Source organism: Neopelma chrysocephalum, unplaced genomic scaffold, assembly GCF_003984885.1.
Source record: "Neopelma chrysocephalum unplaced genomic scaffold, ASM398488v2 Primary Assembly neopelma1_147, whole genome shotgun sequence".
NCBI classification, from domain to species: domain Eukaryota; kingdom Metazoa; phylum Chordata; class Aves; order Passeriformes; family Pipridae; genus Neopelma; species Neopelma chrysocephalum.
This window is the reverse complement of record NW_020897809.1, coordinates 3,120,025-3,141,330: the sequence shown is the minus strand read 5'-3', so window position 1 is coordinate 3,141,330 and position 21,306 is coordinate 3,120,025. Positions and strand designations below refer to the sequence as shown.

The following is a 21,306-nucleotide window of genomic DNA, read 5'->3' as shown; positions in this document are numbered from 1 at the left end:
CAGCGGGGACCGGGACCTGCTCCCCGCCCGCAGCAGTGGGGTTGGGGGCCCGCAGCCCCGCGCTGCTGCTCTCCTTTTCCAGCGGGAGCCGAGATGCTGCTGGCCCGCAGCCGCCTGTCGCTGCTGCTCCTCGGGGCGCTCCTCACCTTCCTCCTGTACCTCCTCCTCCCGGCCGCCCGGCACGGGCAGCGCTCCCGGCCTGACGAGGGGAAGCGGGGCCGGCGGGCGGCCAACGGCACGGCGAGGACGAGGATGGCTGCGGGAGAGCCCCCCGTCTTCTACAGGGAGGTTCCCGCAGGAACTGCCGGCCCCGGGAGGTGGGTCAGCCCAGCCTCGGGTCTGTCATCACCAGCCCTTGTGGCCGCTGGACGCTGCAGGCATGGCATCGTCCCTGAACCCTCTCCCGCCTGTCTTCCCCCTCGCAGGCCTGATGTCCTGTTCCTGCACGGCCAGGCGTTCACCTCCAAGACGTGGGAGGCCTTGGGCACGCTGGCGCTGCTTGCTGGAGAAGGCTACCGTGCAGTCGCAATAGATCTGCCTGGTAGGACCATGGCACTGTGTTTAGTTGATCCCTCTGGGCAGCTCCAGCCCCTGGCATCAGCTGGGCTCTGGAGCTCTTTGGAGAGAGGGCTCTGGATAGCTAGACACGATCCCTGGGGCAGTGTGCCTGGCATTTGGCTCTGCCCTGGAGCGTTGATCTCCATCACGTGGTGAGGCTGATGTGAGGCTTGGGCTGTACAGCCTCTGGGGCTTGATCAGGTGCCCATTTTTTGCCAAGCCATTGAACTTGGTGGGGAGAGAGCAGTGGAGACTGCACAGTGCCCCCTGCCCACCCTGTGCCCTCTTCCCCATGCCAGGCTACGGGGATTCGCCCCGAGTGGAGACGGTAGTGACGGCACAGGGCAGAGTGGCTTTCCTGGACCGTGTTCTCCAGGAGCTGGGCATGCGGAGGCCCGTTCTTGTGAGCCCCTCCATGAGTGGACGCTTTTCCCTGCCCTTCCTGCTGGAGCACGGGGACTGGCTGTCCGGCTTCGTGCCCATTGCGCCCGTGGGCACCAAGGACTACACTGCTGAGCAGTACCGGCGGGTCCAGGTGAGCTGTGTCATTGGGCTCCTGGGGGGCTCCCCTGGGTGCTGCTGAGCCTCTGGCTGTAGGGAGGCATGGAGGGTGGCCCTGTTTAGGGGTGAGTGAAGGGGACCTGTGCCCTCCAGCTCATGGAGGAGCTGGCACCTGCCTCCCCTTGGCTTTGCAGCCCCCTGGTGATGCATGGAGGTGGGCACAGCCGAGGGGAAGCGCAGTGGCCTTTTACCCCTCTGACAACCGTTCTGCTTTTCTCTCTCTCCCAAGACGCCCACTCTGATCCTGTACGGTGACCGTGACACAGGCCTGGCTCCCCAGGCCCTGCAGAACCTCCAGCACCTCCCTGAGCACCATGTAGTTGTCCTGTCTGGTGCTGGCCATGCCTGCTACCTGGACAAGCCTGAGGACTTCCACCGGGCCCTGCTGGGCTTCCTGCGCCAGCTGAAGTGAGCACCGCTTCCTCCCTGCCGAGCAGAGGACAGGGGCTGAGGCATCCAAGGGCCTGGGAGGCACCTACAGCTGGTGTGAGGGGTGCTGCTCCCTGTTGGGGTGTCCCCAGAGTGGCGGGGCTGGGGACTCGAGGTGTCCCTCGCTGGCAGGACAGAGTGTCGCCTGTCACGAGGCCAATAAACTGATGCTGCTCTGTTTTCTGCGTGTGTCCCCAAGCGCCGCGGGGCTCCGCGGGGTTCCAGCCCCGTCTCTCTAGCGTGGGGCAGGAGGCTGCCCTGCGCCCTTTGCCTGTACCCCGCCCCTTGCCTGCCCGTCCTGCTCCCCCGCTCCTCCCCTGCCCGCCCCCTGCCCGCTGCCGCCGGCGGGGCGGAGCGGAGCGGGCGGAGCGGGGCCGGGCAGCGCCGGCGGCAGCAGCGCGGAGGTAGGGCCGGGGCGGCGGGAGGCCGAGGAGCGGGGTCGGGCAGCAGGAGCGCCCGGCAGCCCGCGGGTGGGTGCCCCGGTGCCTTCGCCCCCTTCAAGCCCGCGCCACGGTACCCTGCAACCCCTCCTTGCACCCCTCCGCTACCCCCCTGCACCCGCCTACCACGGTGTTGTGCACCCCTCTGCCTTCTTGCCCGTGCTACCCCTGCACCCCTAACCATGATACGCTGCCCTCTACTTCACCCCCCCCAGCCCCCTTAACCACACTATCCCTGCATCCCTACCCACGGGACCCTGCACTCCCCACAACTCTAACCATGATGTCCCTGCATCCCAACTGCAGTACCCCTGCACCCCACTGTGCCCCCTTCCTGCACCCCAGCCATGGTATCTCTACACCTCACCTGTGCCCCTTTGCATCCCCAGCCACAGTACCTCCACCCCTAACCAGGGTCTCACTGCAGCTCTCATAGCCTCTCTGCACCCCCTGCTTCCGCACCCCCCATGTTCCCCTTCACCCCTCCTACTGTACCCCTGTGTGCCCCTAAGCAGCCCACATCCTCCTGCTCCTCCAACCACCCAGCACCTTTCAAACAGCTCCCCCAGTAGCCTGTCACCCTAATGTGGCCCCCTAGTCATTCTGTCCTCTGCAAGCGCTCGATTCCCCTTCACCACTCCCATTTCCCTGCACCCCCAGCACCTTTCCTTGCAGTTCTCCTGCACCCCCTAAGCAGCCAGTGTCCCCCTTTCCTTACCTGCACCTCCTTACACCAGCATCCTGTCTGCACTCCTCAGCATCCCTGGCTACCGCGAACTACCATGTGCCCCTGCCCTACACACACTTCTTCCTCCCATAACCCCCTTCCCCACCTAGTTGCCCCCTTTTCCTCTCAGCTAGCCCTTTCCTGGATCTCCCCCCTGGCCTGGCCATCACAGGCTGCCCTGGCACTGTGTTTGTGGCAGGAAGATGTGCTTTGGGGGAAGAATGACAGGACAGTTTGGGGGGCACACTCCATCCTGCCCTGTAGCCAAGTGGGGGGGATTTCTCCCATGTTGGCAGCGTCCCAGGACTCACACGGGGCAGACCTTTGCCCTGTCTCACTTCAGTTTCTGTGACAACCGACCTTGCCGGCGGACTTTGGAGGGGCCGGTGGGTGATTAACCATCTTGCCACTCTTCCCCCAGAGCTTTGCAGCCCCGGTCCCAGATATGGCACCTGGGAAGCCCGGGAAGAGCGCAGGGGCCTCGGAGAACTCCTCAGTTACGCTTTTTCGGGAGTACCTGAGGATTGACACTGTCCACCCCAAACCTGACTATGGTGAGGATGGGGGAACAGGACAGGGAGCCACGTGGGGATCTACCAGTGCGGCTTTGCAGCTCTGGTCTTTGGACCCAAGTGCCCAAGTCCTGTGCCGGCGCTGTTTTGATCATGGTGTTAAGGAGCAAACTCCTTTGTGTCTTATCTTTGCTCGTGCCTTTGGTCAGGGCAGGGATGTCCCAAGTGCACCCAGAGCTGCTGTTTGCACCCTCCAGCCCTGTGCCCCTTGCTCCCCCTTTCCATGCTGCCCTGGCTCTGGGATGGATGAACTCCTTCCATGCAGATCTCCTGTTAACATTTGTGTCCTCCCACTAAGGCACACTGAGATTTTTTTATTAGTGAGGAGCTCACAAAACTCCAATGGAGGACCATTCCCCCTGAACTCACCCCCTTCAATTTTTATTTTTTCATATTCCCCAAGTCCTCACCCCAAAGGGATGGTAAGGAGCTGCTTCTGTCCCTGTTCCTGGCCACCTCTTGTGCCCAGGACCTCCATCACCTGTCCTCTCTGGTCACCTCTTTCCTTGTCCTTAGGAACCCCACAGAGCCCTGGGGACCCTGGGGGGTTGCAGTGAGAGGGGAGGGAGACCTCGATGTAACTCCAGGCATCCCCGCTCTTCCCTAGATGCGGCTGTCCGATTTCTGGAGCGTGTTGGCACCGACCTGGGCTTGGCCTGCCAAAAAGTGGAGGTGAGCAAGGCGAGGAGCCGCCTCCAGTCCATCCATCCATCCATCCATCCATCCATCTATCCATCCGTCCACCTGTGCCCAGGTCCTTAGTGACTGGGCTGTTCCCTTGCCTGCACTCCAGAGCTGGGCAGGAGTGAATCCCCTCTGCCTGTAATCCTCGGCTGACCCAAGCCCTTCCTTAAGCCAGTATTCCGGCTGCTCCCTGCTGACCTTTGCAGCTGCCTGTGCTATGATTAGCTGGGGACCTGGCAGGATCACGTTGGCTGGGGCTGTCCTTCCTGCTGGGCACCGGCTGTCCCAGGGGATTCCCGGGCACCAGGGGAAGATGCTGGGTTTGTCTTCTCTCCTTGGAAGTGTAGCCAGGTCTGGCGCCTGCAGCCAGACTCTGTCTGGCTGTGGGGAGTGCAGGCATATGTGCTTCTGCTGCCTGCCCTCTCCCAGCAGAGAAAGGGGTGACCTGCCAGGTGGCATCCAGAAATTTTTCCCATCTGATGCTTTTTGGCTCCAGTCCACCACTCCCAGCACCTCTGTCCCCATCCTGGACTCTGGTGACACCCTACCTTTGCTCCACAGGTGTGCCAGGGCCATGTGGTGCTGATCCTGACCTGGCAGGGCACGAATCCCCGCCTGCGCTCCATCGTCCTCAACTCCCACACCGATGTCGTGCCCGTCTTTGAGGTGCTGGGACAGGGCGAGGGATGGGACGGGCATGATGGGGAGGATTGGGTGGCAGGAGGATGGGAGCTGGGGCCTGCTGTGCCCCTCTACCACTGTGGCCACTCTCCCCCACAGGAGCACTGGACTTACCCACCCTTCGAGGCTGTTAAGGACTCACAAGGCAACATCTATGCCCGGGGTGCCCAGGACATGAAGTGTGTCTCCATCCAGTGAGTGGAGGGCTCTGCGCCTGCTGGGTGGGCACGATGCTGGTGGTGCCTCTGAGTGATGCAGGACAGGATGCAGCCATCCCCAGGGTTGCTGGGTCTGAGGGTGCCACCTCTTGACCCACCCTGAGGTGGCTCAGAGCACACAAGCCCCTCTCCTCCATGATGACCAGACACTACTTTCCCCCTGCAGGTACCTTGAGGCCATCCGGAGGCTGAAGGCAGAGGGAAAGTCTTTTGCCCGCACCATCCACCTCACCTTTGTGCCTGGTGAGTCCCCAGGCTGTCCCCTCTCAGGGGCACAGAAGGGGCGGGCAGCTGGCTGATGCTCTGGAGTCCCCCATGGCATGGCAGCTGCCAGGCTGTCCATATTTTGAGCTCTAGCTCAAGGCTGGAGAGGTTTCCATGTCCAAGGATATCTGATGGCACCCAGGCTGGCATGGAAGGAGGACCAGGAGGTGGTGGGCTGGGGGATGCCCCAGTTCTTTCCTCCATGCCACGCTCTCCCCTGCAGATGAGGAGGTGGGTGGACACAAGGGCATGGAGATGTTCGTGCAGCGCCCCGAGTTCAAAGCGCTCAACGTGGGCTTTGCCATGGATGAGGGTGAGTGGTGGTAGGGCTGGCACAGGCATGTGTCTCCTCCTGGCACACACCCTGGCATTACCCCCAGGCATTGGCACCCAGCACACTTTCAGGCACCCCCTTGGGGAATCCTTCTCCTGGACAGTGACCCACACGGTGCCAGCCTGGAAGGGAAATTACATTATGGCACACTGACTCCCTGTCTGTGCCCACCACAGGCCTGGCCAGCCCATCCGACACCTTCAGTGTCTTCTATGGCGAGAGGAGCCCGTGGTGTGAGTACCTGCATGCCCACTGCCCCGTCCGTGGCTTTGCTGGGTGCTGGGGCACTGGTGCTATCCCAGGCTTGCTGCTCAACATTTCCCTCTATCCCCACTGCTGCAGGGATAAAGGTGAAGTGCATGGGTAGCCCCGGGCATGGGTCCCGCTTCATCAGCAACACAGCGGCTGAGAAGATGGTAAGAGAGGGGGTACACCATGTGCAACCCCTGTGCCTGCCCTGTCCCTACCCAGGCACCTGCCCACAGGGCTGATCCTCACCTGCTGCCCTTCTCTCCCTAGCAAAAAGTCATCAACTCCTTCCTGGCCTTCAGGGAGAGCGAGAAGCAGAGGTAGGAGAGAGGCAGTGGTATGCTGTAGCTTCATTTTGGTTCATAAGGGGGTCCTTGGGATCCCAAGTCAGGCTCTGATCCAGTGCTGCCACCCTGTGCCTCACTTTCCCCACTCAGGGTGGGGGAGCACTTGTCCTCTCCAAGTGGCACAGAGTGACTCTCCCTTGCATCCCCCGAGGCTCAAGACTGACTCAAGCCTGACCCTGGGGGACGTCACCTCGCTCAACATGACCATGCTGGAGGGGGGTGTCTCCTTCAACGTGGTGCCCTCGGAGATGGCTGCCAGCTTTGACATCCGCATCCCACCCACTGTGGACCTGAAGGTGGGCGCCACACCAACCCCACCCAGGAGGGGAGCAGGACTGGGGATACCCTGCTCACACTCCTCCTCTGGTCTCCGCCTCAGGCCTTCGAGGAGCAGGTGGCCAAGTGGTGCCGTGGTGCTGGGGATGGTGTCACTTATGAGTTTCACCAGGTGAGGGGTCTCAGCCACCCAGGCACATTGCACCCATCCCTCCACTGCCAAGTGCCCATCCGCTTGCCCCTCACCTGCCCTCTCCCTCCATCAGAAATGCATGGACCAACACATTACCTCCACTGACGAGTCGGACCCGTGGTGGAAGGCCTTCAGTGGGGTCTGTAGGGACATGTGAGTAGTGTCCCCAGGAAGAGCAGGATCATCAGGGCGGGGACATCCTCTGGTGGGAGCCAGGTGGTCCCCAGGGGTTTCTGGGGTCATGGCAGCGGTTGGGATAGGGTGCTCTGTGCTGTGCCAAAGCATCTCCCTTGTGTCTCACCCTCAAAAGGAATGGGATTGAGTGTCCTGCAGGGCTGAGGGACCTTCCTGTCACAATCTCTTTGCCCATGGGGTGTCAGGGGGACAGGGGACCTGGCTGCCCTCGTGCCCATGCTGACACAGGGTCTCACTTGTCAGGAAACTGCAACTCAAGCTTGAGATCTTCCCGGCTGCCACCGACAGCCGCTACATCCGAGCGGTGAGTGCGATGCCCACCTGCCCGTGGGTCCCCCATCTGGGGTAAGACCTGTAGCCCCAAGCAGGAGCCTTGTCCAGGTGGAGTGGGGGCAGCTCTGACCTCACCTCGTGTCTCCCCACCTCCAGGCAGGACACCCAGCTATCGGCTTCTCGCCCATGAACCGCACACCAGTGCTGCTCCACGACCACAACGAGTTCCTCAACGAGCAAGTCTTCCTGCGGGGCATCGAGATCTACGCCCGCCTCCTGAGCGCCCTGGCCTCTGTGCCCCCCCTGCCTGCCGAGGGCTGAGTGCCCGGCCGGGGCAGGACGGGGGGGTGCCAAGCAGCAGGATGCAAGGCTTTAGAAAGGGGGCAGGGAGTGGGCACAGTGAATATCTGCCAGTGTACTGGGGATTCAGATGGCATCGTGCCATGTTGGCTGTGCTCAGGGCTGGCCTGCTGGTGATGCCCGAGGGGTTGTGTCCCCCTTGCCCACGTGCCAGCAGAGCCTTGTGTCCAGGTGCCTCCAGCCTTTCCTGGTGTTGGCAGTGCCTCCTGCTGTTCCTGTTCCACCTCTGGCTGCAGGGGCTGGGTGGTGAGGGGCTGGCCAGTTGCCCGCTCTGCCTGCCCACACCTTGTCCTGCCTCCCTGCCTGCTTGCCAGGGGAGCTGGGGCCAAGTGCCACCCGTCCTCCCCGTGCAAGTCAATAAATCTCCTTGTTAAGCACAGCCAGGAGTGGGCTGGTCTGTCTGTCTGTCCATGGTGCTGCCCATGGGGTCTCACCCAGGCACCGCAGATCCCCTTGCTCAGTGGGGCCAGCTGGGGTGCTCCTGCTTCCCTGGGTTCATTGGGCTGGGGGGACAGCAGTGCAGGCAGGATCCTGCCCGGGCAGGCTGTGGGGCCTCTGCTCCCAGTCAGCCTCAGGGGAGTGGTGCTGGGCTTCATCCTGCTCCTTCCCTCCCTCCCTCCATCAGCTCCTGCTGCGGTGCCGCTCCCCCAAGCCCTCGGGTCCCGGCAGGCAGTGTGCGGGTCTGGGCAGGCACCTCTGCTTATCTGCCAGAGCTGCCACTGGCTGCATCTCCTCCTTGCTCGTTCCCAGCCCCACACAGCTCTGCAGCACCCAGGGGTGCAGGATCTGTCCCAGCCATGCTGTTCTTGGGGAAACTGAGGGCTCACTGAGCAAATTAGGATGGTTTTACAATGCTTGGGGGGCTTGCAGAGCTGCTCCATTACAAAAGGTTGGGGGTGAGCCAGGGCCCCCCAGCCTCCTGACCTGTGTTTTAATTAAAAAAAATGCTGGAACCCTGGGGGGGCTGGGGGTAATGAGGCTGCCCAGTGGCAGGCTGGTGGCGATGAAGCACTGAGGGAGAAGCCACCAGCTCCTTGGCTCCTTCTCCTCCATCTAGCACAGGGGAAAACCAAGGCTTTTGTGTGAGGGACACACCTGCCTGTGCACTGAGGCTCCTGTGGGAAGCCAGTGTGGATTCTCTGATGTCTCATATGACGACATCCCCTGACCCTGCAGTCCTGGGGTAGGATGGCATGGGAGTGGAGTGGGTACCATGGGGCCCTTGCTGGCCAGGATCCCTGTTTAGGGTACTGGCACCTTTGCTGGGAGACAGCAGTGCATCCCTTGCCCTGTGGGTGCACCAGGGCTGCATGTGGCACCCTGTGCACCTCCCTCGATCCTGCTCAGCCCCTTTCCCCAGCCATCCTTCTGTATCCAGCTTGCCTGGCACCGAGATGGGATCTGAGAGCTGGGTGCTTGCTGGTGCTTGGAGATCACCCCACGCTCAGCATCCTTCTCGGGGGGCAGGTCTGTGTGCCATCTCCTACTCCTTCAGGAGGGCAAGGCTGGGAGCCCCTAGCTTCCCTCCCTTGCTCCCCATCCTCAGGGATGAGCGGAAGGGGATGGCAGGGTCAGCTGCGGGAGGGGGTTGTGGTAAAGCCTAAAGCGCTGGTGGCGGGGGGACACTTTGGGGATGTGCGGAGTTCTCGGGGTCCCCCCGGGGACGGGGCCGTCCCCCCGCGCATCCCCGCCGCCCCTGGGGATGAGGGATGGCGGGGCCGGGCCGGGGCGGGTCGGGGCGGGCCGGGGGCGGTCGGATGTCGGCCCTATAAAACCTCAGTGCCACCGGCGGCCCCGGGCGCGGCGGCGGGATGCGGACGGCGGTGGCCTTGGCGGTGTCGCTGTCGCTGTGCTGGCTGGGGGCGGCGGGGCACAGCTTGCCCCGGCTCCGCCTGTCCTACCGCGGTGAGCCGGGCCGGGGGCACCTGCTGCGGGCCGGGGGGGCTGCCCCCCGAGGGGTGTCCGAGGGGTCCTCTCTGCGGGGGCTGCGCGGGGGCTTGGGGAGCTGCGGGTGCTGCGCTCGGAGAGCAGGTTTTTTAGGGGGGAGGTTTGGTGGGCACCTTGCGCTGGGGGCTCGGGTCGGGCTGGGGTTTCGGTGAGTGGCTGCCCGGCACCCCTCCGTTCCCCACGCGGGACTTGGAGGGCCCCCGGGGAGAAGGGGGAGGAAGTGGGGAGCCGAGTGATGGGGAGAGGAGATGTGCGGCCGGGAGCCGCGCCAGCCCCGCCGCTTCCCACGAGGGATCGTCTCCCACGTCAAGTGCGGGGAAACTGAGGCAGGGCGCTGTCCCGGCCCCGGCACGCTCTGCCGTGTGTGTTGGGGGCGTGCTGCGGTGCGTGGGTGGTCCCCCCGCCTGGGCACCCTCGGGGGTGGGTGCTCAGCAACCTCGGCTGGGCGGGGGGTCCCCGGGGTGCGCCCTCTGAGCCCCGCCGTGCTGGGGTGCGGGTGCCGGGGTGCCGGAGCCCCTCGGGGAGCTGCGGGGGCAGTGTTTGGTTTTAATTAAAACTCTCCCTGTGATCCTGCTCTGACTCGCCGCATCCCCCGCTCTGCCAGCCTAATCCACGGGCTGCTCCAGCCAAACTTCACAGAGCCTGGGGCGCCCCAATCTCTTTTTGGCCTCAAAGCAATGAACCTACTCGTAAAAAAATTAACATAAAATAAATTACATAAGGCATATCTTCCCCATTCCCAGCGAGAGGAAAGGCATGAGCAGTCCAGCGCTTGGAGAGCCCCGGGAGCTGCAGAGCACCTCCCTGTGCCAGGGAAAAGTCTGCTCCTGTGCTGCCTGGGCTGGGGGTTCCCAAAGCTGCCTCTGTCCTGGGGCACAGCAGGCGACCCAGGGGCTGCCTCCCTGTGGAAGGGGAAATTGAGGCACTCAGTGGTCCCTACTTACCCTGGGAGCCAGCATGCATGGCTCTCCCCCGTGATGGGATCCGGCGTCCTCAGGCTGGGCTTGGCAACAGGGCAAGGGGGTCTGGGGTCACAGGAGGGCTGGGTCGCGGGGCTCAGGGTCTGGCTCTGTGTCTGATCCACTCCAGCGCAAAGTCCGGCCGTGCCGGGCCATTCCCCAGGTGTGAGGGGCTCCTCAGGGCCCGGGTGGGGGGCGCTCCTCAGCTTCTCACGGGGAGGAGCCACCTTCGAAAGCTTTTTTTTTTTTTTTTTTTTTTTTTTTTTTTTTTTTTTTTTTTTTTTTCCCTTCTTAAGCTGATTATTCCATTCGTCTTCCAAATTGGAAACAGAAACTGAAATTTCCCACGAAACAAATTCTGCCACCGCCTTCTCCCCGGGGGGAAGAAAAAGAAAATGAAAATTTCAATTAAAGCCATTAGAGCCTCTGAAATGAAAGGGGCGAGCTGGAGCTGTTTGTGCACAGCTCCTCGGTCTGGGCTCTGCCTGGCTAGCGGCTCTGGGTGCGGGGTGGCATTTGTGGGGTGACAGGGATAGGCTTTGTGCTGTGAGTGCAGGGGTGGCCATGTCCCCAGCTCTCCCTCACACTTCAAGCCACTCTTCTCCTTTTGTTTCGAATTTCAGCAGTGGCTCATGTAAGAGGGGAAAGAGCATTTTGCTGCTATGTGGACCAGGAGCATTGCAGCACAGCCCAGTGCTCTCTTGCTGTCCCTCCCCCGGGGCCCCCCCACTGGGGTAAAGGGGTCCCAGGAATGGATGGGCCATGGCAGGGGGCTACTCCCTAGGGAGATGAACCCGGGGGGGGGGAAGAGGAAGGCGCCCTGGGCTGGTGTAACCCGAGGCGCAGGAGGAATTTGCCAGGTCTGGGGGAGAAGGGGAAGCTTTGCCTGAAACAATAAAAGGAGCCCGACGACTTTGCTGATGTTATTCTGAGCTGGGAAAATATTATTGCTGGGCAAGAATAGAAGGAGACGACAGCATTTTCCTGTGCTGAACCAGGCGATACGGGAGGACCTGAGATGCTGTGATGACACAGGGGAGGGTACCCCCAGGGAGATGGGGTGGAGGGGCCACCAGGGCCTGGGGCCAGCTCTGCTGGCAGGCACAGGGGACTTCCCGATGAGGATGGAGCCACTGGGGCTTTATCCTTCTGTGTCGCTGGCATCACCAGTTAGGACACTGGGACTGCCCTTGAGCAGCCTGGCAGGGATGGGAGCTGTGTGTGATGGGGTGGAGGTTGCCATTGTCCCCCACCAGGGATGGACCTTGTCTCCCTTGCAGGCCCCAGAAGACACATTTCCCACCAGGATGAGGGCATGGCATGGCCACCTCCTTGCTGGAGGTGACAAATGGCCCCCCTGGCAAGAGCGGGGCTTGGTACCCCAGTGTCTTGGACTGCTGGCAACTGGGCTTGTCCCAGCACCACCTCCCCTCTCATGGGGTCACGTGGGGGGGATGCTTGTGCTGGGGATTTCCCTGGGGTCAGCAGCAGCGGCTGGCAGTCTTCTGGGCTGGAGGGTGTTTGGGGACATGGCTGTGCTCATCAATGGCGCTTTGTCCTCCTCCTCTGTCTGGCAGTCACAGTGGCCTGGCCCACGTTCGGGGCAGTTGCTGGGATGGGTTTTCAGAGCCCTATGAAGCTGAGCCATTCCCTCTTGCTCTCTCCCTCTGTGGCAGCTGTGTGGGCGCCACTGTGCCGGCTTGATGACCCTGAAAGTCATTTCCTGCTGCAGACCAGTCATGCCACCTCCCCCGCGGTGTCGTCACCATGAGGGTCCCCTTGACATCTCACAAAATTCATGCTCGAACTGTCTTTGGGGGCCTTGATATCAGACCCTGTTTCTTTGGGATGTGATGTCCATCCCAGGGATGCAGGATTCCCATTCCAGTGCCTCTGCCCAAGTGCCATCCCCATGGTGTGCTGTGGAGGAAACCTCCCTGTCAGCAAGGTCTGCTGGTGGTGGCAGCAGCAGACTTTGTGTATCATGGCTCTGGCTGGGTGCCTGCTATTATGTCCTTGGCTGGCACCTGGCAGGGACAGGACCTGTTTTCTGCCCACCCCATGTCTGCTCTCATCACCCTCCTGGCTCCATGTGAGCCCAGCCTGGGGCTGAGCTCACTCCAGCACAAAGTCCGGTCATGCCAGGCCATTCCTCAGGTGTGAGGGGCTCCTCAGGGCCCGGGCGGGGGGCGCTCCTCAGCTTCTCACAGCCCAACTCACTGTGGCACGGCCACGGTAGGAGACTGGAGTGTTTTGGCCAAACCTTGCTGGGGCAGCAACCTTGCCTGGGACCCTGCTGCCAATTGGCTCTGCAGCTTTTTCCTTGGCTGGCAGGGAGAGCAGCACTCCAGCCAGGTTGAGTCTGGGATGCCCACACCTCTGGGAAGGGATGGAGGTGGATGATGCTGTCCGGGGAGGCTGGGAGCAAGTCTTCTGGCTCCAGGACAGCTCTGTGACACTTAGAAGCAGCAGCTTGTAGGGACCCTTGAGGCCAGGATGGCTCCTCCTGATGTGCCCTCTCTCCCTGGCAGAGCTTTCAGGCAGCAACCGCTCCATCCTCTTCTTCGGTCACCGAGGCTTCCTGGGCTTCCGCTCCCTCTACTTGGATGAGTACCGGGATCGGCTCTTCATTGGGGGGAAGGATGTGCTCTACTCCCTGCTCCTGGATGGGGCCGGTGCGGATGCCAAGGAGGTGAGCTGGGTCCTGCTGAGCTCCATCCCTATGGACTCCTCGCCCCTCTGAGTGGATGGTGCCCAACTGAGCCAGGCAAAGTCACCCTGAAACAAGACCTGCCCATCTCAAGTGCCCTGAAGTGATTCTGAAAACTTGTAGTGGCTGGCAAGGGTGGTCTGGCTGTTCTGGCTGAAGGGCAGTTAGCCAGCGAGTAGTCACAAGCAGCAGCATAGGACACTGGTGGTGCAGCCCACCAGTGATTCCTGGGTGCTGAGCAGTGTTCTGGACCCCACCCTTTTAAAAAGCTGCCATTGGGAGAGTGAGTGCTGCCCATCCCCATCTGGGCATCCCCTTCACAGGCCAAATGGACAAGCCTGCAGAGACAAGGAGCTAAAGGCATCTATCACTGCAACAAGCTCTGTCAGGGCTCTCAGAGGCCCCCAGGCCTCTCCTTGCTCCTCAGTGAGAGAGGTGACAGACCACAGCAATGGTGCTGGGTGGTCCTTCACCCTCTCCACTTTGGCTTGCTGTTTTTCAAACAAGGCTCTGGTCTGTTTCTAGCTGAAGAAAGGGGAGGAGGAAATGAAGTGCCCTCAGTGTGTTGGGTCACTGTGATGGGGTCAAGGGCTTGTGTACCCAAGCTGCCCTTGGTCTGAGAGCCGCCAAAATCTGTGGGGGACATGGGCTCCATCACTCATGCTGTCCCCCAGCACTCTTTCCCCAGGCTACCCACAAGCCCACCCCCTTCCAGGCCAGCTTCAGCCATCCCCAGTGTGACCACCCAAATCCAGTTTGGCTGTGGGCTGTGACCGCTGGGGTGCCTCTCCCCAGGAGGAAGGGTCATGCCTGAGGTTGCAGGGTGGGAGCCCTGGACTGGGTGGGCTCTGGGGAGCCATGGTCCCTCTCTCTGTCCCTCTCTCCATGCCTGGGGACGTGGATTTGTGAGGCTGAGTTCCTGCTGTCCCCCCTCCCTGTTCCAACAGATCCTTTGTGTTTCAGATCTACTGGCCACCCCTCCCGGGGCAGACGGAGGAGTGTTTTCGGAAGGGGAAGGATCCAGGGGTGAGTGTCTCCCCATGTGTGCTCTGCCCTGAGCTGGGGGGTCCCCACAGCTGGGGCTGTGCCACGTCATCCTGCTGGGAGTGACCCCATGCGGCTCACAGGCCAGTTAACGGCAGGGTAGAGCATGAGGGAAACTGAGGCAGGAAGTCAGTGGCCAAGCCTGGCCATGTGAAAGGCTTGCTCCAGGCTCTGGGAATGCTGTCTCAATTGCTCTGCTCAGCCCTGTGGCCACAGAGCCATGGCCAGTGTGTCCCAGAGTGGCTGCACGGAGTGGGCAGGGATAGCCAGGCTCTGGGACCTGCGCTTGGAGGGACCACAACCCCCATGCTGCGCTCCAGACCCCAGCAACACCGGCCCATCCTGGCTGCCCCCAATGGTGGGAAATCTGTAATTCAGGCAGGTTCAGTGACCTTGCTCCCCAAACCTTACCCCTCTTTGCATCACCCTGCCCCAATATGAAGCAGAACTATGGCAGGGAAAAAGTCCCCAAGGTTCCCTCGACCCAGACGAATTGCTCCCAGGAGTCCCTGTCCTGCTCTGTGTGTTTATTTTACAAGCTCTCACCGACAGATCCAAGCCAGGGCAGGCTCAACTTTTTATTTTTCTTGAACATATATTTTTTTTTCACTTGCTATTTTAGAGGCTCTTTGTAAAGGGAAAATAAACAGCAGGAGGCTGGGAACCCCTAGAGCGTCTCGGGAGCAGTGTTCCCAGCAGATGAGGGGCCTCCTGCTGTGGGGGGAGGTGAGGGGGGGACAATGGGGGCAGGCAGGGCTGGCTCTGACCAGGGGGAGCTGCCAAGCAAACAGTGGAGAGGGATGGGAGCCCTTTTCCAGTGGGAACTGCCAGGAGAGAATGCGCGAAGTGAGAGGTGGCAGGTCTCCAGCCCTGGGAGTGTCATTGCTACTGTCCACCAAAGAAGAGGACTATTCCAGACAGCAGCAGTCAAGGCTGTTCTAGAGGCAGCCCAGGACGTTTGAGGTCTCTGTCTCTGGTGTTTCCTCCTTTTGTTTCATCCCCGGTGCATGCAGGAACATGATGGGAAAGGATGTCCCTGCATCTGGTCACGTCCTGGGCGCCAGGGGTTTGGGGCTGAGTTTGGAGCTTGCTGGGCAGGTGACCTTGCTCCCCTGGCGTGGGCTGTGTGACAGGGTGAGTGCACAGGTGCCCAGGGGCAGGAAGACCAGTAAAAGGCATTGTCCTTTTGCAGTGGGCTGGGGACCACCTAGATGAAGTCTGTGCAAGTCCTGCCATTGGGTACAAGCTGCCATCTCACACCCCTGGCACTGGGCTAGAGGCAGGGAGCTGGGGGTAGGCAAAGCATGAATATCCTGTGACCCTTCCTCTCCCCTGCTGTCTCCCCAGACTGACTGTGCCAACTATGTCCGTGTGCTGCATCCCTACAACCGGACGCACTTGCTGGCCTGTGGGACGGGCGCCTTCCACCCTGTCTGCACCTTCATCTATGTGGGGCCCCGTGGCGAGGTAGGGAAGCACTGTGCAGGGTGCCCACCCTGAGCATCTATGGTGGGACACCCCTGGGAAGTAGATCCCCATCACCTGCCTCCCTCCTGATTGGCCTTGAGACTGTGTGGCGATGCTGGGTGTGGTGTTTGCCCCATCCTAAAAACTGAGGGGGGACGGTATCAGGAAGCAGCTCCCTGTTGTCCCTTTGCACTTCTGCTTCCCCCTTCCCCAGCTGACCCACCTGTCTGGGCTGGCATTCCCTTTCCAGACATGGGAAACACCCAGACAGAGGCTGGTGTCCTGCCAGGGGCTGACGCATGGGTGGCATTTCCTCTTCTCCCAGCTCACTGCTCATAAATCAAGTTGGCCGGGATGGAATGGCAGGGGCCTCTGTTCCCTCCTCACAGCCCAGCACCATGTGGGCAGCAGGAGCCCTGCCTGTACCATGATGACTGACCAGGCTAACAGGCAAGCAGTGGGGCTGGCAGATCCCTCCAACTGCTGTGTGTCCTCATAGGATCAGTCCTGCCTCAAAAAGCATGGATTCCGTTCCCAGACAGTCTCTTTGGGTGGGCTGGCACTGAGGATGCTTGCAGCAAAGTGCCTGCAAGCTGGGCAGGGACCAGAGCTGGCCCCTGCCTGCCCAGGCACAGCTCAGGGCTCACCTGACTGCTCCCCCTCCCCAGCACACCTTCAGCCTGGACCCCGCCAACGTGGAGACCGGCCGGGGCAGGTGCCCGCACGAGCCCAGCCGTGCTTTCGCCAGCACTGTCATCGGTGAGTTGTCTGCCTTGGGATCCGTGAGCCTCTGGGGTGCTGGCCAGGGATAGTCCCTGTGCAAACTGGGTGTTTTTGCAGGTGGGGAGCTGTATGCCGGCCTCACCGCGGATTTCCTGGGACGTGATCCCGGCGTGTTCCGCAGTTTGGGGACCCGCTCTGCCCTGCGCACCGAGGTGGACCAGCGCCTACTCCATGGTAAGGGCTCCCCCTGCCCCTCCTCCTGCCCCCTGGCTGGGCTAGTGCTGGGGACCATGAGCCTTGCAGTGGCCATGGTGCAGCATCTCTCATGGCCAGTATGAGCAGGGCAAGGCACCAAGAAGCAAGGTCTGGGGGTCCTCCTGGCTGGCATCCAGCCCCAGCGTGGTGTGGGGCTGGAAGTGGTTGCTGTGCCCTCTCACCCCACCTGACATGGCCAGCTCTTGCTTGTAGACCCCAAATTTGTGGCAGCCCACTTGATCCCAGACAATGATGACCGGGACAATGACAAAGCCTACTTCTTCTTCACGGAGAAGGTGGTGGATGCAGACAGCAAGGAGCACGCCATTGTCAGCCGTGTGGGGCGTGTCTGTGTGGTAAGATGCTGGTGGGGGCTGTGGGGGACAGGGATGCACAAAGTCACAGCAGTGGCCCTGATGCTTCCTGTCCCTGCAGAATGATGCTGGTGGCCAGAGGGTGCTGGTCAACAAGTGGAGTACCTTCAACAAAGCCCGTCTGGTGTGCTCTGTCCCTGGTCCTGGTGGCATTGACACCTACTTCGATGAGCTGGGTAAGGGGTGCCTGGACCTGTACCTCACCAGGGCTAGTCCCTGAGTTGGTGGCTTCGGGAAACCCTGTGGATTTTTGGAGAAACCCCATGCTTTCATTTTCAGAGGATGTCTTCTTGCTGAGGACGAAGGATGGGAAGAACCCAGAGATATATGCCCTCTTCAGCACTGTCAGGTGGGTGGTCCAGCTCCAGCCTCTGGGGACATCCAGCTACAGCCACCCATGACCCGCCCTGTCACTGTCACCAAGGCTTGCTGGTCGCTCCCCAGCTCTGCTCTGGTCTGCATGGGGATGTTGGTGCTCCCATGAGCCCCACTGCCACAGGCACCAAGCACGGCTCTGCTCATCCCGTTCTCCATCTCCTTTCAGCCACGTCTTTCAGGGCTCTGCTGTCTGTGTGTACCGCATAGCTGACATCCGGGAGGTCTTCAACGGGCCCTTTGCCCACCGGGAGAGCCCCCACCATCAGTGGGGTCCCTACGAGGGCAGGGTGCCCTACCCACGGCCCGGTGTGGTGAGTGACTCCCTGCAGCTCTGGGCCCTCTCCCCCCCATCTTCTCACCTGCTGGGGTGGGCTCCCTACGGGATCCACCCCTGGTCAGCTGGGGACCAAGGTCTGGCAAAGGGGTGGAGAAGATGGATTCCAAATTGGAAGGCGAGGAGGGGTCCAAGCCAGCTCTGAGGGACGATGGAGGGCAAAGGAGGGGTGGGTGGTGGTGTGGCTGGGCTGAGCTGGGCCCCTCTCATCCCCACAGTGTCCCAGCAAGACCACCAACCAGCCCCGGCGGCAGTACGGCACCACCAAGGACTTCCCTGACGAGGTGCTGCACTTTGCCCGTGCTCACCCCCTCATGTACAGGCCCGTGTACCCCCGGCACCGCCGGCCCCTCCTGGTGAAGACCAACCTGCCCCACCGGCTGCGCCAGATCGTGGTGGACCGGGTGGAGGCTGAGGACGGGCAGCACGACGTCCTCTTCCTTGGGACAGGTGAGCAGCAGGATCAGCATGCAGGAAGCAGCCCCAGTGCTGGGGTTACCACACCTCCGGGCTTTGTGATGGCAGGGTGCTCACACCTCCATCCTCCTTGGCCCCCAGATGCCGGCTCGGTGCTGAAGGTGGTGGTCCTGCAGAAGACAAGCTCAGCCACGACTGAGGAAGTCATCCTGGAGGAGCTGCAGGTTTTTAAGGTGACATTTTCTGCCCCACTTGCAAGGGAGGGGGCAGGGGGGTGAGCTCAGGTTGGGGAAACACGCGAGGAGAGAGGCTCAGGGTTGTCACCGCAGTGTTGGGCACTGGAAGGTCTCGGGGCTGTGAGGGCAGAGGGTGGCTGGGGGTGTTTCCACCCTCCTCAAAACATTCTTGATGCCCTCCAAAGCCCCGGCAGCTCTGAATGAGTCAGGGTCTCTGTGGCGAGGTTTAGCCAGCCTGACATCCTCTCTCCTCCCCTTCAGGTGCCTGTGCCCATCACCCAGATGGAGATCTCTGTCAAGCGTGTGAGTATAGACATGGCTTGGCCCCAGGGCTGGGGACTGAGTTGTGGTCACCAACCTCCCAGAGCCGCATGGTGCTTGCCCTGGGGAGGTCTTGGCTGGCCCCCTGGGTGCTGTGCCCATGGGGCCTGCCAGCATCACCACCTTGGTGCTGTTCCCCCAGCAAACACTCTACGTGGGCTCCAGCCTGGGGGTGGCCCAGGTGCGGCTGCACCGGTGTGAGTCCTACGGCTCGGCTTGTGCTGAATGCTGCCTGGCCAGGGATCCCTACTGCGCCTGGGACGGCACTGCCTGCACCCACTACCAGCCCTCTGGCAAGCGCCGCCATCGCCGCCAGGACGCCCGTCATGGTAACCCCGCGCACCAGTGCCTGGACCAGAACCTGACTGGTGAGAGACTGGGGGACCCACAGGGCTGAGGGATTCCTCCAGGTGCCCCAAGGTGTCCTGACATCCACAGCCCTCAGCATAGAGAAGGGCTTGTCACCATCGGGATGGGCTGGGGAACCCTCATCTCCCTGTCCCATTGACCAAGGGGTGCCCCAAGAGAAGGTGGGTGCTGCTGGGGCTGGGGTCTGTCCCCAGGGAGAGAAGGGGGCTGAAGCCACATGTTGGCCCAGGGGGGCTGACATACAGGCAGGTGGAAGCCTGGCTCTGCCCTCCTCATGAGCCCATGCCTGTCTTTGCCCCAGTGGATGATTTTGAGACTGTTGAGGAGAAGGTGCTTTACGGGGCGGAGGACAACAGCACCTTCCTGGAGTGCGTGCCCCGGTCCCCGCAGGCCACTGTGCAGTGGTTTGTCCAGAGGCCCCCCGATGAGCAGCGGAATGAGGTGAGGCTGCCCCTGTACTTGCTTCCCTTGTGGGGACATGGGAGGGATGTAGGGCCAGACCTGGACTCCCCCAACCTTGTGGTGGCCGGCAGGTGAAGACGGACGATCGGATCCTGCAGACGGAGCACGGGCTGCTCTTCCGCAAGCTGCACCGGCACGACACCGGCACCTACTACTGCAAAACCCTGGAGCACGGCTTCACCCAGACTGTGGCCAAGACGGCCCTGGAGGTGATCCCCGGAGAGCAGCTGGCACACACCCTCCCCCGGGAGCGGGGTGATGAGCCCCCACGGCTGCTCTGCTCCGACCCCCGGCTGCTGCCACAGGCTCCCAAAGCCTGGTTCAAGGACATCATGCACCTGATCAGCTCCCAGAACCTGCGGCGGGTGGAGGAGTACTGTGCCCGCCTCTGGTGCGGTGGCCGCCCCCACCACCGCAAGAGCAAGCTGGCCCAGGCCAAGCTGGCCCTGGCTGGAGTGGACATGGGCAAGAAGGGACAGGTGGCCAAACCCCACAGTGAGAGGAACCGTGTGCCCCGGCAAGTGCCAGCCACTTAGAGAGGGCAGGGTGACGGACGTGGGGTGGCCGTGGGTGAGCACCAGCTCCCCGTGCTGCTGGCAGCCCCGAGGGTCTCCTGCCCTGGCAGTGCTGCCAGCCTGGTCCCCTCGGACAGGTGGATGGGCAAGTCCCTGTCACCTTCAGTGGCTGCAGAGTCACCTCCAAAATGGATGGTGAGGTGGGATGCATTGTCCCCCCCCTTGCTCTTGCTGGGTGCTGTGGCAGCTGGGGGCCATGGTCCCTGGGTGTGTTGGGGCAGGCGTGGTGGCACTGCTGTGCTGTCACCCCAGGAGCTGGCTGGCTTCCTCTGGGAATAAAGGGGCTGAACATGGCACCATGGGGAGCAGCTGATGGCTTTGGGCTCTTTCCGTGCCAGCCCAGAGCCTGGGGAAGATGATGCCTGCTCTTGTGGGGGAAAAAACTGAGCATTACCCCAGAAAACATCCGTGTCCGGGTTGAGCCCTGTCACCTGCTGCGCCTGGGGTGCTGGAGCCGTGCTGTGCCACCCAGGACATACCCTGGAGGACAGGGCTCCTTCCTACTTTCCCTTGGCATCAGGACTCACTCAGCAGTGCCTGGGTGCAGGTCCCCATTTCCTCTCTGTCCCCCTGCCCCCAGCCACAGTTTTAGGGTCAGGGAGAAAAGCAAATGTTTGTGGGCAGGTTAGACCTGTTCCTGGGTAAACATGGGAGAGGCACTGATGCCATCCCTGTCACTGTGCCCAGGTAGGAGCAGGGACAGGCAGAAGGCACAGTTTGGGGGGGCTGCACCACAGCTGGGGTGTGTTTCTGCTGGTTGGTGTCCCTGCAGATTGGGGTGGGACAAGGCCGGGTTGGGTGGGCTCGTGGTGGCTGGTGGAGCCAAACCAGCGTCTGGCGTCTCCCCCAAATGCAGGGGCTGGGGTAGGTGCACGGCGAGGTGCTCCTTGCTTTCCTCCCCCGACATGAGCTCACTCCTGGTCAGTCCCGGGGTGATAAAGATCTGCCCCTTCCTGAGGCAGAGCAGCCCCACACAATGGTGTGAACCTCAGCCCCGCTGGGATGGGCATTGTTCGGAGCCGGAGGGACGGGAAAGAAAAATAATAATAATAATAATAATTAAAAGGCCCTAAATAGCTCACACAAAGCCAGGTTGTGATATCATCTCTCCTCCCTGTGAGTGTGTGCGTTTGTGCTGCAGCACAGCTCGCGGGGAGCAAAGTCCATGGGCAGCGCTGCTGTTGCCCAGGGAGAGGGGCTGGGGGTCCTAGCCCCCTTCTCCAGCTCCCTTGCAAGCTCCAGGTGCCTGCTCAGGGTGTTTCCTGGGATGGGAGAGCTGTGGCGGGGCTGGCGGGCCAGGACACGTCCTGCAGGGAGGGGAGCGGTGCTGGCAGCGCTGATTTGTGGGGCCAGACTGGAGCCAAGCACGTGGAT

The 21,306-nt window shown here is 61.8% G+C and overlaps 3 protein-coding genes across 6 annotated transcripts; all 3 read left to right on the top strand.

Annotated features, from left to right (window-relative positions):
• The first annotated feature begins 6 nt into the window (after positions 1-6).
• On the top strand, positions 7-1,728 carry ABHD14A (abhydrolase domain containing 14A). Its single transcript, XM_027700671.1, has 4 exons — positions 7-317; positions 426-541; positions 858-1,093; positions 1,349-1,728. The coding sequence occupies exons 1-4, from the start codon at positions 94-96 to the stop codon at positions 1,529-1,531; spliced, it is 759 nt and encodes a 252-aa protein (XP_027556472.1). The 5' UTR covers positions 7-93; the 3' UTR covers positions 1,532-1,728.
• A 181-nt stretch (positions 1,729-1,909) lies between these two features.
• On the top strand, positions 1,910-7,744 carry LOC113976113 (aminoacylase-1-like). 4 transcript variants are annotated; one of them, XM_027700939.1, is made up of 15 exons: positions 1,910-1,952; positions 3,137-3,269; positions 3,895-3,959; positions 4,533-4,637; positions 4,752-4,846; positions 5,037-5,113; positions 5,358-5,447; positions 5,645-5,701; positions 5,811-5,884; positions 5,988-6,037; positions 6,216-6,360; positions 6,444-6,512; positions 6,607-6,686; positions 6,972-7,032; positions 7,158-7,744. In XM_027700939.1, exons 2-15 carry the CDS (start codon positions 3,161-3,163, stop codon positions 7,320-7,322), a joined length of 1,242 nt encoding a protein of 413 aa, XP_027556740.1. In that variant the 5' UTR covers positions 1,910-1,952; positions 3,137-3,160; the 3' UTR covers positions 7,323-7,744. The 4 variants fall into 4 exon arrangements, with proteins under 4 accessions (XP_027556740.1, XP_027556743.1, XP_027556741.1 ...); XM_027700940.1 differs by having other exon boundaries at positions 1,938-2,018; XM_027700941.1 differs by lacking the exon at positions 1,910-1,952 and adding an exon at positions 1,984-2,061.
• Positions 7,745-9,171: 1,427 nt separating this feature from the next.
• SEMA3G (semaphorin 3G) lies at positions 9,172-21,096 on the top strand. The gene is made up of 16 exons (XM_027700921.1): positions 9,172-9,266; positions 12,799-12,959; positions 13,941-14,003; positions 15,369-15,488; positions 16,157-16,247; positions 16,329-16,445; positions 16,680-16,822; positions 16,902-17,016; positions 17,120-17,189; positions 17,385-17,529; positions 17,771-18,002; positions 18,111-18,202; positions 18,467-18,508; positions 18,669-18,894; positions 19,197-19,336; positions 19,429-21,096. Exons 1-16 carry the CDS (start codon positions 9,173-9,175, stop codon positions 19,891-19,893), a joined length of 2,316 nt encoding a protein of 771 aa, XP_027556722.1. The 5' UTR covers position 9,172; the 3' UTR covers positions 19,894-21,096.
• The last annotated feature ends 210 nt before the right edge of the window (positions 21,097-21,306 follow it).

Excerpts from the sequence above, each read along its gene's own strand:
- ABHD14A (XM_027700671.1), top strand. The coding sequence starts at position 94 with ATGCTGCTGGCCCGCAGCCGCCTGTCGCTGCTGCTCCTCGGGGCGCTC. Across the intron at positions 542-857 it reads AGTCGCAATAGATCTGCCTG|GCTACGGGGATTCGCCCCGA; the intron begins GTAGGACCATGG and ends TCCCCATGCCAG. Across the intron at positions 1,094-1,348 it reads AGCAGTACCGGCGGGTCCAG|ACGCCCACTCTGATCCTGTA; the intron begins GTGAGCTGTGTC and ends CTCTCTCCCAAG.
- LOC113976113 (XM_027700939.1), top strand. The coding sequence starts at position 3,161 with ATGGCACCTGGGAAGCCCGGGAAGAGCGCAGGGGCCTCGGAGAACTCC. Across the intron at positions 3,270-3,894 it reads CCACCCCAAACCTGACTATG|ATGCGGCTGTCCGATTTCTG; the intron begins GTGAGGATGGGG and ends GCTCTTCCCTAG. Across the intron at positions 3,960-4,532 it reads TGGCCTGCCAAAAAGTGGAG|GTGTGCCAGGGCCATGTGGT; the intron begins GTGAGCAAGGCG and ends TTTGCTCCACAG.
- SEMA3G (XM_027700921.1), top strand. The coding sequence starts at position 9,173 with ATGCGGACGGCGGTGGCCTTGGCGGTGTCGCTGTCGCTGTGCTGGCTG. Across the intron at positions 17,017-17,119 it reads CACCTACTTCGATGAGCTGG|AGGATGTCTTCTTGCTGAGG; the intron begins GTAAGGGGTGCC and ends TTTCATTTTCAG. Across the intron at positions 19,337-19,428 it reads CCGATGAGCAGCGGAATGAG|GTGAAGACGGACGATCGGAT; the intron begins GTGAGGCTGCCC and ends GGTGGCCGGCAG.